This window comes from Saccoglossus kowalevskii, chromosome 16 (assembly GCF_978046115.1).
Source record: "Saccoglossus kowalevskii chromosome 16, keSacKowa6.1, whole genome shotgun sequence".
Classification (NCBI taxonomy): domain Eukaryota; kingdom Metazoa; phylum Hemichordata; class Enteropneusta; family Harrimaniidae; genus Saccoglossus; species Saccoglossus kowalevskii.
In genome coordinates this window covers 33,452,320-33,465,788 of record NC_140656.1, presented here as the reverse complement: position 1 = coordinate 33,465,788, position 13,469 = coordinate 33,452,320, and the positions used below count along the sequence as shown (strand labels likewise).

Below are 13,469 nucleotides of genomic sequence, written 5' to 3'. Positions count from 1 at the left end.
AGTGCTTCAATGTAGAATTTAAATCAAACATTTCTTTGAAAAAAACACTACATATGTTTCGAAAAAATAAACCAAAATTGTTAAAGATAGTTTATTTATTGAGTGCTGTGGATACTCATCTTGTCACACACTTTGCTAAGTATATTGTGAAAATAGTAAGTGATAACTGTATTTAGTAGTGTCCGTAGGATTGTACTATTTCTAGTTACAAAAATAAATACATGTATCTATTATTTAAATGTAATTTTCAAAACATTCGGTTCTACTCTACTCTACTCTACCTCGTTCATCAAAACGTTTACCTTCAGGCTGAAAAGTTACTTATACCAAAATTGGCACAGGTACATAATACGTACTAGTAGATACACCTGGTACTTATCAACAATTCTAAATCAGTCTGATGTGTCAAAAATTATCCTACGTCTGTCAGAATCTTCGTCTATTGAAAATATCCTGCACGCATTGCTGTTCAGCACACTCCCTGCGTGTAGAGTCTGATAATGGTGTACTAGAATTAGATCAATGATTGTGCCAAGTTGCCAGAAATTGAATGCCATTTCTTGTTACTTTCCTCATTTTATGTCACATAAATACATATAATTTCTTTTATCCGCCGTCATTTATGAAATGTAACTAACCAGGCGTTATCCAAAAGGTGGCAGCCTGTATTTACAACATTCTTAAACTCAGAGATGAAATTGTAGAAATATTAATCGTTTGTACTTTTATGAACCGATGGCCTCCAACTTGTAAATAAATAAGATAAACAATAATACCAAAGATGATGACGATTGTATTCGAGTGATTTCAGGGAGAATCTTTGTTTTCATCCGAGTAATTGTGAATTAAAAAAAAAAAACGATTTTTTATGCCATCCAGATCGCAAGCCGTCAAAAAAATATTGCAATATTTTTGTAATTAGAATATATTATATATAGGCTTGTAATATTGTGTTTCGAGTTGTTTTATTGGTCGGGGGACATTGTCGCGTTGTTTCATTGGTTGAGAAGAATTGTATAACAAAAGAATTAATTCCATTCACATCAATCTACGTTGTCAGTGGTTTTTACTACAACCATACTTTCCCATTGATTAATATTGCAGGAATAAAAAACAAGATATGGAAATGTTGTCGATACATTGTATCACGTAATAACTAACCAGGAATTGTGAAATCTGTTATTAATTTAAATCAAATTTAATTAAATATACGCCCAATCACAGCAGTAGTCTGTCACGTATTTATCGTAAAAGTGAAGCACAGACGCGACGTTCAGTATAGGTGACCTTGGCCTAGATAGACTGTCTGCTCCAGGTCGCCATACATTTAAAACGACAGAGGCAGTGGACTGGCCCAGACACCTGCAAACGCCACATAATGTTAAACATTATGGTGCTTTGGATAAAATCACCCATATACCATGATGTGTACCATAATATACCATGAAAAAATCCTAAGAATGTACTAGTATCAAAAACACGGCGGTCATGGTAATATTTAGTACTACCCACGTAAGATATGTAATTCATGGGAACACTTAAATAATCAATACAATATATCAATTATCGGCAAGATACAACAAACATATACTATTACCAACAGCCACTTATATTAAGTCAGCGTCTACTAGTCTACTAAACGTAAACAAATATAAACGAATTAATTTTCTTTAATTTTTTATCTTTTTTTTTTGTTTCGATTGTAAATGAAATTATTTATTTATTCACTATTCCATTTATTTTTTTATTATAATTAATTACCATTATTTGTTTGTTTTTGTTGTTTCATTCATTGTCTCTATTTACTAGAAGAACGCTATAAAACCAATGAAATATTCTTTACAACTAATTACAACTAAAGAGATAAACAATCGTTATCTTTCAAAATATAACAGCATAAAACGAGGTGTACACAGAATGGTGAATACATCGATGATAAGCAAGTGAATTATTGAATGAATGAATGAATGAATAAAACTGATAGCTAAAAAGAAAAACGCAAAGCCTACTGGGATACACAAATGACACAAGTGACCTTGCCAATGTCATGACACATAAACGCTACTGGCTGCATGCCTAACAATCGATCATGTCAAAATAAGTCTCAAATACACAACACTGTCAACTATTTTATGAAAGTCATTCGCAGACAGTGGTGGACAATAAGCTGGGGTATATCTACCTTTGTATCATAAAGGCCCAGTCGTCGGTAGGCAGCAGCAGACGAAAAAGTGCCACCGAAAATAATCGACGGCATGGCGTCCGCTCCACAGTGCGAGAATGTTACTCAAACGCAAAGGAACAACGAGATGGGAGACACAAACATATCCAAGTCCTCAGGTAAGTTATAAGAAATTGTAATTTTAACGATAGCAACGATTAATATTTCGGTATATGCCTATTACAACGTTACTGTTGTTCGACCTACATACAGGTACACGGTTGGTCTACTTTTGAGTATATCTCGAACCCAGCCTCTGTGTGTATGAATGCCTACGTATTCACGATGATATAGTATTTGGTGGTATTATTAAATTTACTATGGGCAATAATGACAATTCGTGACAAAAAACAGTATGTTCTTGTTTTTTACCAAAAAATGGGCATACGTACAACCAAAGCGAACACATACAAACGCATGTACGCACACACGCAAATAGGGTCATGGCCTAAACACGCTGTTGTTCCCATTGTTTACGTGTAACCAGACTGGAGTATATCACACGAATAATGTCACCAGGGTCGTTTGTATAGTCACACAAACTGTGACACAATATATTATAAAACGGGTCCTGACACCCAACGGCAATACGATCTAACCGTACGGGAACGAAAAATACAGACGCTCACGTCAGTTTGTCATTGAACAGAGGTCACACAGCGAATTCTGTTGAAAATAAATAAATAAATGAAATGGAAAAAAAAACAGTCAGCGCGTTCACGGAAAATCTGAGACCTTCTTCCGCGTACCACATATCAAAACAATATGCCGACGTGCCCCCGGCGCGTCCCCGGCCACAAAAGTGTGTCGATTTCGTTGAACTGTAGATGACTTGACCTGCATATAAGTGGAGACAGTCTGACTTCAAAGTGAACTCCAAGCTGTCTAGTATATCATTGTTGAATGTCTCAAATACGCGGCCATGGTGTCATAGTTAACATATTCTTTACTTTGTTTTACTTCATCAATTTTGAGTTATTTGTTATTACCAAATTTGTATAAGACACATAACATATAGTGAAAATACAGACGAAAAACAATATAACGAAAGAATGACTCTGTAACGGCGGTGGCCATAAACGTAAACTCCTGGTGATTATGGGTTTTATTATTTAGGTCATCTTGTAAGGTTTATTTTGCATTAAGTGAACTACCATTCACAATGTCATTATAATTAGTATTTTATGTCCCTATTTATATGTTGCAAATATATATTTAGCTGAATTGGTTTGTTTAGTACGTGACACAAAATTAGCTTATAGATAATTTTATACATATATTTATTTACTACTCGTATGAACAACGAACTTTTGATCATTACAAGAAAGAAATGCACCACTAAAATGAATATAGTATCAATTCATGGTGCATAAAATATAATGCCACATAGAAAGTTACGAAAGTAAATAAAATATCAAAATACTTGTTGGTTGAAATTGTATTTTAAAATGTCAGTTGTCTTTTTAAAAAGCCGCAGAGTGACAATGCTGAAAAAGACGTTTATACTTAGAACAATAAGGAATGTATAAACGAATATCATTTAAAACGACCGCGAAATTATGACAATAAATTATGGATTTAAATAAAAGTTATCATCTAAAATATTTCCACGTGCTACAAGGGAGAGAAGTTGAAATAACCTACAAAGATAATGATTAACGAGTCTGGAGGAGGCAACATTTAAAGCGGGAGGGTCGTCACCTGCGCACGCGCGGGAATTGAGTTCCAAGCGACGATAACAACACGCGCTAAAACACTCATGGCTCATGGGTAGAAGCTTGTTTGTAAACAATGACACGCTATGACTATCTGGCGTATGCGCAGGTGACGACTCCTCCGCTTTAACAAAAATCTGGAGATAAATTTTCGACGTTACTGTCGTCTATTACTGTCGTCTATCACTGTCGCCTCTCACTGTCGGGCTAAGAATTATCCGTTCTATTTATATAGCTATATAGCTGGCCTTATGAAATTATGTTCGCAAAACTACCACTCGAAAATGACTTTAGAGACATTAGGAATCATATCGGCAATAGCCTGATTGTTGGAGACTTTAAGACCGTCGTCGGCGAGTTTACTGTGCGAACGTTGTGTGCTCGGTGATCTCCGAACTCGGCCCAATAACAGAAAAAAACTCCCGAGTCTAATCTAGTGACGCATGTTGTAAACCCAATCGTTATATGTTTTAATCCCGTACGGAGTTTGGGTCAGTGTGTATTAAACTATCCGTTAGAAATGGTTACGATTTGGAAACGCAAGATGCTCATCAATGCCACGTCTGTTTTGGTTAGAATAAATTGTGTTGCTAGAAAGTCTAGTATGCTTATTATGTTAATTGTATGAATTCCTTGTTCAACCGTGTGAGAATAATATGTAGCGGTAAATACCACATGATCAGAGCATTCATATAGGCACTTGTTCAAACAAATTAGTTATTTGGGATACTTTATTGTCTCTAAAGAATAGCTTACATTGTTTTTCCTCATTGTATTCAGAAAACAGACGAAAACAAAATGTGGAAATGAATAAGCGCATCTGCCAATTATGAAAATGAGTACAATTTTGTTTTTGCATTCTTGATATTATTAAAAAAATACTTACCATTTAACCCATCACAGATAAAGAAATTTATAAAATTAGTTGGGTCATTGAACGACTGTTAGCACTTTTGTACCATTCTCCAAAGATAAGAAATATTGTAAATATTGATTTCTATCTATTAATTGTTTGGTATTGTTCGCTGCGTATTTTGGGACGCTGGCTGGCCAGGTAGTACACATAAAGACCAATGAAACAGGTTATGATAAAACGAGAAAAAATCACCGATTGGACAAGTTTTTCACTTGTCCCCCTTTTTACAAAACCTTGATTTACTTTGGGGGCTGAGACGTGATCATGGTGTCAGTTTGCTTGCATTATTTATACACAAAAGTATGCCTCTCACCTCAGATTGACCTCAGTCAGTCAATCAGGTTTCAACGCAGAACGTGCCGTTTGACTCGCCTGATATGATCTCGGTATTCGGATAGACAGGTATTCAAACTAAAGAAAATATCTTATGTTACAAAGAAATCACTACAATTAAATGTGCCTTTCGTAGTGTTATACTAGTACTAGTATTGAATGATAACATGTGTATAATAATGCAGGCAATATGTTCTTTATTTGTTATAAACATTTGTAGCTCATTGTGACGTATGTGAGTGTGGAAATTGATGCAATAGAGATGGAAATATCCATAAAAACAAACACTTTATTGAAGACATGTCCTGCGTTTAACAGTGATGTGTCTTTATTCTGTTTCAGATCACAACGATGAATCTGATTTACGCCAGTGCTGGGTGTGCGGTGAGAAATCATCTACCTACCATTACGGTGTAGTGTCATGTGACGGGTGCAAGGTACGCAGTCTCATTTCTATTAAACATAAATATGTCGACATGATATAATAATATGACATAATAGAGACTTAAATATGACAGATTTGAGACTTGAATATGACATATTGAACAGGGGTGGGGGTAAAACATTTTTAATATTATAATTGATCTATAGAGGGTGCCACTACATCCCAGATTGGCCAAGGTAAATTTGTAACGGGTGAAATAATACTGGACCGTATTGTACATGTACATTTTTTAGTCCCCGTTCGGACGAAGTCCGAAAACGGGGACTTATAATTCGGTCTCCGTGCGTCCGTGCTTCCGTGTGTCCGTGCGTCCGTGCGTCCGTCCGGAGTCATATCTCAGAATCCCTTGGACCGATTCCGTTCATTCTTTGCATGTGCCTAGTACTTTATGTGGGACATATGCACATGCAGTGGTTTAGCGATTCGATTCAAAATGGCCGACTGGCAGCCATCTTGTTTTTTGAAAATGTTGTATTTTGGACATGCTTTGTCAGTTTTCATTCAAACTTGGTACATAGATTATACATGTTAGGATACATGTCCATGATGATTTATTTCACAATTGGATCAAAGATGGCCGACTGGCAGCCATCTTGTTTTTTGAAAATGTCTTATTTTGGACATGCTTTGTCAGTTGTCATTCAAACTTGGTACATAGATTATACATGTTAGGATACATGTCCATGACGATTTATTTCGCAATTGGATCAAAGATGGTCTACTGGCAGGCATCTTGTTTTTTGTTTTTTTATGCGGTATCTTGGACGTGCTCTGTCAGTTTTCATTCAAATTTGGCACATACATGTACTTTATACATCTTAGGATGCATGTCCATGACAATTTGTTTCAAAATCTGGTCAAGGATGGCCGATTGACAGCCATCTGACTTTTTGGCCTTACTACTATATTTCCACAATTTATGTACCATTTTCATTCGTATTTGGCACATACATCATACATATCAGTGTGTTTCATAATCAGATCAAAGATGGCTGAATAACGGCTGTTTTAATTTTGGCCATATTACTATGACACGAAACACGTGTTTTGATGTAAATAAACAATCTGTTGTATACGCCACTTGGAACTCAAGTTTCAAGGACACGCTCGCGACAACCCCTCCGCTTTAATATGACGAGCACAAAGAGAACTTAACGGGGACTGTGTCATTTTCAATGACTTGTTATTAAAGATGTGATGTGAATAACTTTAATTTTTTGAGCGTATTTAAATAATTTTATGTGATAAAACCAATGTAGTATGATTTGTTGTAGAAAACACAAGTTTTGTTTCTAAATACTTACTAGTATGTGTGTTGGTAAAGCCGTGTATATTCCATCAAATGAGTGCTGTTATGTTTTCTGCCAAGATGCCATATCAAGAAAAAATAGTCAACTTGTTCAATAATGTTATTTACCCTTATTACCTTCTCCCTTTTCTAAATATTTGTTTGTAAAAAAGTATTTCCTCGCCCTATTGGTTACCATTATCACCGACTATTCGTCAATGGAGCGAATTATCTCCGAAATTTTGGTTCCCTTGGTTTCTCTAAGTATCCAACCACTGAACTGAATTGTTTTGTCTTTTAATTCTATGAAGTTTTTATTCATAGACCTGGTAGTTTTATTTTAGGCAAAAGTCTTCCTTTCCGACCTTTCGATGTAATGAGGGGGAACCTTGGATTTGTAATATTTTTGAACTGGCATCCATCACTGTGTATGCTGGCGGCGACAAAGTATGTATCGCCATTTTTTAAATCACATCTGACAAAATTTACGATTGTTGTCTAAGCAAAGTTTCTTGAAAATTATGTGTGACGATGATCACAATGTATTGTGGCGTCTTGATGGGAACTTTAGCAAAAGCTTTCATATTATATTGTTTGCTTTCGTTTCAATTGACTTGACATGTGGTTTCAGGTGGTAACTGTCATTTCATTACGTAACCATATGCTTATTATTGAGCTACATTTTGATTCCCAAATAAATTATATGGCACCGTGATGGCTTTTTCATAAGATGTTTTCTGAGGGTGAGCAACACATCCAACTGCTATATTATAATTTTATTTGAGCAATGCTTATTGTTCGGACTTTGAAAACATTTTTTATTTTTTATTTTATTTTTATTAAGTACAATGACATCCATTAAATTCGTGTACAATATGATTATCATTCTACCATATAAAATGAGGTTCTTGGGTATTCCAAATAGTTAATACTAATTATGCATTTTGTAGACGTTTTTTTGAGAAAATTGTCTCTAAATAATGTCCGAATTTAAATATAAAACATATCAGTGTTCCTATTGTATGATATTGACAATAGTGTTCAGTTTGAATTGTGTTTTTCTAAGAGCATAATTTAGTGCCGAATTGATAACAAAAGCAACCAATAAAAGTTTAGTAGTATTCATGCTCACCACTCTGTTACACGTATTTTTAAGCACAACATCATTAAAGATGAACAACGAGTTATTTTGTGATCTTCCTTGTCTTGTCGCACATATATTACTACTTGCAATTGAAACAGGAATATTTTAGGGGCAGGAAGTGTCTGAGAAGATATGTAACTTCTGCCATAGTGAAGTAGAGGATGAAATTCATTTTTCGTTGTCCTGAATATATACGGAAGGGCGTTCTATTTTGCTTCAAATTTGTTTTAGTAAAAATCCTTATTTATTGATCTATTTACTGACCATAGCCTATATGTGTTACCATTATCAAAATGTTATATGGGTTTAAAATGCGTAGCGAGGCGCTATATAGAGCTTAAATGTTACTGTATTTTCACTTGTGTACTTTTCTTTGTAATATACATGTTTTGTTGTTGTAGTGACTTGTAAGTTGTTGTTGGGCTAAGCATACCACTTTAATAAACTATATTATATTATTATTGTTTTACCTTTTATATAAAAGATGTAATAATTGTCCTCCGTTTCTATCATAATAATTTGTTTTTGTTACGTCATAAACAAATATAAACGAATTTGTTGTGAGTAGTAGCCTTCAAGGTCGAAACATTTTACACTAGGGACTCGCACTATTCAAAATGTTATTTGTCTCTCATTCTTTCAGAGTTTTTTCTCCCGGAGTCAGAGTCTGCACACAGCCTATAAATGTGGTAATCAGACGTGTACAGTGAACAGATTGACACGAAACCAGTGTCAGTACTGCAGATGGATTAAATGTCTCGCTGTCGGCATGTCTAAAGAAGGTATTGTCACGTGATGGTCACGTGTTGCTGTTATCCTCCATTTGAAGGGGTTTATATGTAGGCTTGATTGGATAAGCAAAGTACATTCATTAGAAAATAAATTGGTACAAAAGCAATGTAATTAGGTATCAGGTCTTTATCATAATTTAAAATATTGCTTGTTGTTTTTAGAACGCACAAGTCGAAATAACACACCGGGATAGATTGATTTGAAAAATGTGTGATCTTCAAAGAAAGATCTAAGGAGCAATGATTTCTTGCCAAGAAATTCAGTTCAAACGGAATTTGTTTAAATACTGATATTAGATTTCCAATTTTTCAAAAGTGATTTCCCTTGTTCCTGTGATAGAGACTTGACTGGTATTAATGTTACGCGATTATTTCCTCCACAACCTATGTAACCATGACGACATAGTGAGCCAATGGCAGGGTTTAAACTATACACCTCGTACTGCTATGTGTATTCGAATCACAAGGAGCAAAGTCCGTATTGGGGTGATATCGGCTGGTTGGAATCTAGTGTCTACAAATAGACTAAATAGACAAATAGATATCAGCCAAATTATGAAATAAGAAAATATATTGTTACTTTTTTATTTTTCAGCGTGCAAGCTCGGAAGACGTTCCAAAAAACTTAAAGCAGACATGAAGAAGAAGAGTCTCCTGTTAAAAGAGGTGGAACAAAATTCAGAGCAAGCCAACAACATTGTTCCAGAGGAGCTGGCTACATCTAAACGAATTAGGTTAAATGAGACCGACGTCAACGCGACAAGCGCTAGCAATAACGTGACACAACAAGTCTCAGAAAACGAAAAACCTGGCAAATTGAAGATAGATACCAGTATGGGGAAAACAAATCATGTTGACAACCACCACGTCCAGTGTGACCAAGATAAACATACATCATCGACAGAAAACAATATTGATAAATGCGATGTAGCAATGGAATGGTTCGATATTAAGCCTAGCGTCAATGAGTCAATACTGGCTAATAGAATCCCTACTACCGCGAGTCCATACGATCAAAAAGTACAACAATTGGAGCGACTCACTGTGAAAGAACTTGTTCGCAGAATGCACCAGACACAGTACAATACTTTCCAGTCTCGTCACATTGAAGGCAAGAATAAAGCTTTGGCAGGACAGCACCATACCCCGGCTTCGTTGGAGAGGTTATGGGGAGCAATTACCTCGTCATTCACGCACCTTATTGAAGGTGTTGTTACTTTTGCAAAACGCCTGCCAGGATTCCGGCAATTGGATTTAGATGATCGCATGGTGATCACTAAGCTAGGTTGTTTCGAGGTAGTGACGGTCAGACTCTCTATGCTGCATAATTTGTACACTAATGAAATGGAAGTGTTCGCTGAGAATTATTCCATGTCAATAGAACACGCCAAAATGACACCTATGGGAGATTTCGTCATTGCCATTTTTGATTTCTGTGTGAGGATAAACAGTTTGTGTTTGACGGACAGTGAGAAGTCGTTGCTGTCAGCTGTAATACTTATGTCTGCTGGTAAGAATTCATATTTTTCATATTTGATATACTCAATATATTGGTGATATGGTATGGTATAAAAGGCCTACATGTCTTGTGATGTGTTATGTGGACCAGTCAGTTAGCATTGTACTTAAAAAGTCTTCTTCTTCCGTAGATCGTCCGGGTTTGAATGAAAAACAATTGGTTGCGTCGTTACAAGACAGTTATCTCCGTGCCTTGCAATATGAATTACGTAGAAACCATCCTGAGGATGACTCTCTTCTCTCACAAGTACTGTTATTGCTGCCTAAACTTCGAGAAATAAACTGCGAACATAGCAAGCGGTTAATGGAAATGAAAGTTAGTCCTGATGTACAATTTCCTCCTTTACACCAAGAAGTATTCTCGAAATAAAGACTATGCGACGCCATCGAGTTTATAAACAACCTATATAGAGTATTGGCTGTTTACAAATATAAGTCAGTGTTTATGTCCTGTGCTACAGGGTCATTTCCCGCTCCACGTTCTGCCTGTTTATTATTGTTGTTGTTTATTGCTTGCTCTAAATGACATGATAGTCTTCTCATCTCGATTGTTTGAACAAATCGAGAACGCACATTTCAATGCCACCCCCCCAACATTTTGTTTTATAAGTAAACGTTGTACTTATGGTGGGCGTGGCTAACTGTTAAAACTGTAGAAATTGTAAAAGAACTTCATATTGTTTTGTGAGTTAAAGTTTTCATCAAATTGAGAGTTTTCGAACTTATTTCCAAGGAAACTGTGACTTTACGATTTTCGTATAGCCTTAAGCCCTACTCTGACGGCAGTGGTTAAAATACATGCAATTAAATCTAAATCGGGTACCCAAAGTTTTTTTTTCTTCGGAAACAGCCAATCACAAAGATTTTGCAAAGTTTCAGGAATTTCCTTTCCCTAAAGTGTGTTAGCCACGACCATTGTTAAATGGAATGTCGGAACAAACAAACAAAGATAAGTAGTGAATGAGTTAGCTCCATACAGATACTGACAACGAGCGCAGAGTTATTTTCCCGTCGGCTCGTCGTACCACGTGACAGAGATGGGATGACATAGAGAATAGTCAAACATTGTACTGACTTGGTTAATATGGAAGTATTTTTTATATTCCATATTGCATATACATACTGGATTGGAGTTTTCACGAACTAAAAACGTTATTTTTGTTACGTGCAAATATTCGGGTTGAATTACTAGTACGTACAATAAATTCAAACCGCATGCACATGCGTTTAATTTCTCGAAACCAATATTATATTGTGTGCTGCGATGAAAATGTTTTTGTTTTACGATAAATTACAGTCCAATATTTTTATGTTAAGATAAAAAAACGATATCGCAACAATATTTGCGTAATAAAAAGGCGAACAAATGTAATGGCGTAAACGATGTATTTTGGGTTTATATTTATTTTTGAATTTATGGGTTTTGGTAATTATTTATTTAATTCTGGCTACATTTGGTGGGTTTGATATGCTAATACTTCTTAAGACATCTCAAATTACCAATGAAACGTCATACTACTGCAAGTGATCAAGAACGGGCCAAACTGGTAATCACATATATCTTAAATGCTCATCGTAGATTCCGTGATTAATTCCATTTTCTTATACGTAGTTATTTGTTGTTAACTTTGTTAGTTGTTTTATTTTTTCTTTGAAGAAATAAATGACTCTCACTTGGAATGCATTTGTTTTCTGTCTTGTTTGTCGAGCGTGATATCTGTGTAGCCACGCGAAGCTTTTCAATGAACACAACAACGTGACTACGAGATGCTGTTTGCAAGAGTTGGTTGGAGCAAAATTGCAGTGCGATGCAGTTAACTCGAGACGAGAAACCAACGTAGCCATGCGATGTAAGTTAGATGAATGGAGAAACATGGCTACGCGGTGTAGTTGAGATAATTGACCAAAGCAGGCATGCGATGCAGTTATCCTGAGATGAGAAGATTGGGGATTCAGTTAGATTGGGATATCAAATTTAATTCCCCACAGAACTCATTTGAACTTTCAATAAAAGGTTTATTCACTTAGCAGTCATGTGCTCGCATGAAGGTGTGATTGGCGTGATTGGGTATGTTCCTGTGACTGACCATACCATGTAGACAATGTAATATATGGCGTATTTACAATAATAATAATATCTGTAATGATATTGCATATGCCTAGATAATAATCAAAGCATTGACTTTAAAATTGCTATATAATGTTTACAAGACATTTATTTTATACCAAAAAGCTTGACGGTGTTTGCAGTGGGAAACGTTAGGAAGTTTATCTAATTTCACAAATCTCTATCTTTTAAGGTTTCTACCGGGTGGCATAATGTCATGATAAATATGTAATGTGTACATAATGGATTTGGCTGAGTAACACGTATGTTAGTGGCTCTATGACAATGGCTCCCAAAGTGTATGTTTCCATTTAGTTTGCAGATGGTGATCTATTTTTGAGACAACATTACAGCATAACTAGTCTTAGATTTAAGATTTTGAATGTTCGTATTTGTTTTTATTTTGAGTGGAAGCCTCTACTCATGTAGAATGAAATTGAGCACAGAAAAGTATTGAAAGCCTGTGAGAGTCCTGTGAGCAAAAGAGGTTCTTGAGAGCCCAGAAAAGTCCTGAGAGCCAAGGGGGTCATGCAAGCCCAGGAAAGCATTGAGAGCCCAGGAGAATCTTCAGAGCCCAGGAGAGTCTTCGGATCAAAATAGAATCTTGAGAGCCCAGATAAGTCTTGAAAGCCAAGGACAGTCTTGGGAGCCCAGGAAAGTATAGTGAGCCCAAAAGTGTCTTGAGAGCCCGGGAGAGTCTTGAGAGCCAAGGGGTCTTGACAGCCCAGGAAAGTATTGACAGCCCAGGAGAGTCTTGAGAGCCCAGGTGTGTCTTGAGAGTCCTGAAAGCCTAGAAGAAAATATTGAGAGCCCCGGAGTGCATTGAGGGTCCGAGAAAGTCTTGAGAGTCCCGAGAGCAAAGAAGAATCTTGAGAGCCCAGGAGAGTCTTGGGAGCCCGTGAGAGTCTTGGGAGCAAAATAGAGTCTTGAAAGCCCAGATAAGTCTTGAGAGTCAGGAGAGCTCGGGAGAGTCTTGAGAGCCAAGGAGAAT

General features: G+C 36.2%; 1 protein-coding gene across 1 annotated transcript; it reads left to right on the top strand.

The window, feature by feature from the left end:
* Positions 1-2,038: 2,038 nt before the first annotated feature.
* On the top strand, positions 2,039-12,051 carry LOC102804741 (nuclear receptor ROR-beta-like). Its single transcript, XM_006817562.3, has 5 exons — positions 2,039-2,340; positions 5,528-5,622; positions 8,706-8,844; positions 9,449-10,363; positions 10,503-12,051. Exons 1-5 carry the CDS (start codon positions 2,256-2,258, stop codon positions 10,739-10,741), a joined length of 1,473 nt encoding a protein of 490 aa, XP_006817625.3. The 5' UTR covers positions 2,039-2,255; the 3' UTR covers positions 10,742-12,051.
* The last annotated feature ends 1,418 nt before the right edge of the window (positions 12,052-13,469 follow it).

What these genes read in the sequence shown, in the direction of transcription:
- LOC102804741 (XM_006817562.3), top strand. Translation starts at nt 2,256, where the DNA reads ATGGCGTCCGCTCCACAGTGCGAGAATGTTACTCAAACGCAAAGGAAC. An exon ending in AAACATATCCAAGTCCTCAG is followed by an intron (nt 2,341 to 5,527) that starts GTAAGTTATAAG and finishes ATTCTGTTTCAG; the next exon opens with ATCACAACGATGAATCTGAT. An exon ending in TGTCATGTGACGGGTGCAAG is followed by an intron (nt 5,623 to 8,705) that starts GTACGCAGTCTC and finishes TCATTCTTTCAG; the next exon opens with AGTTTTTTCTCCCGGAGTCA.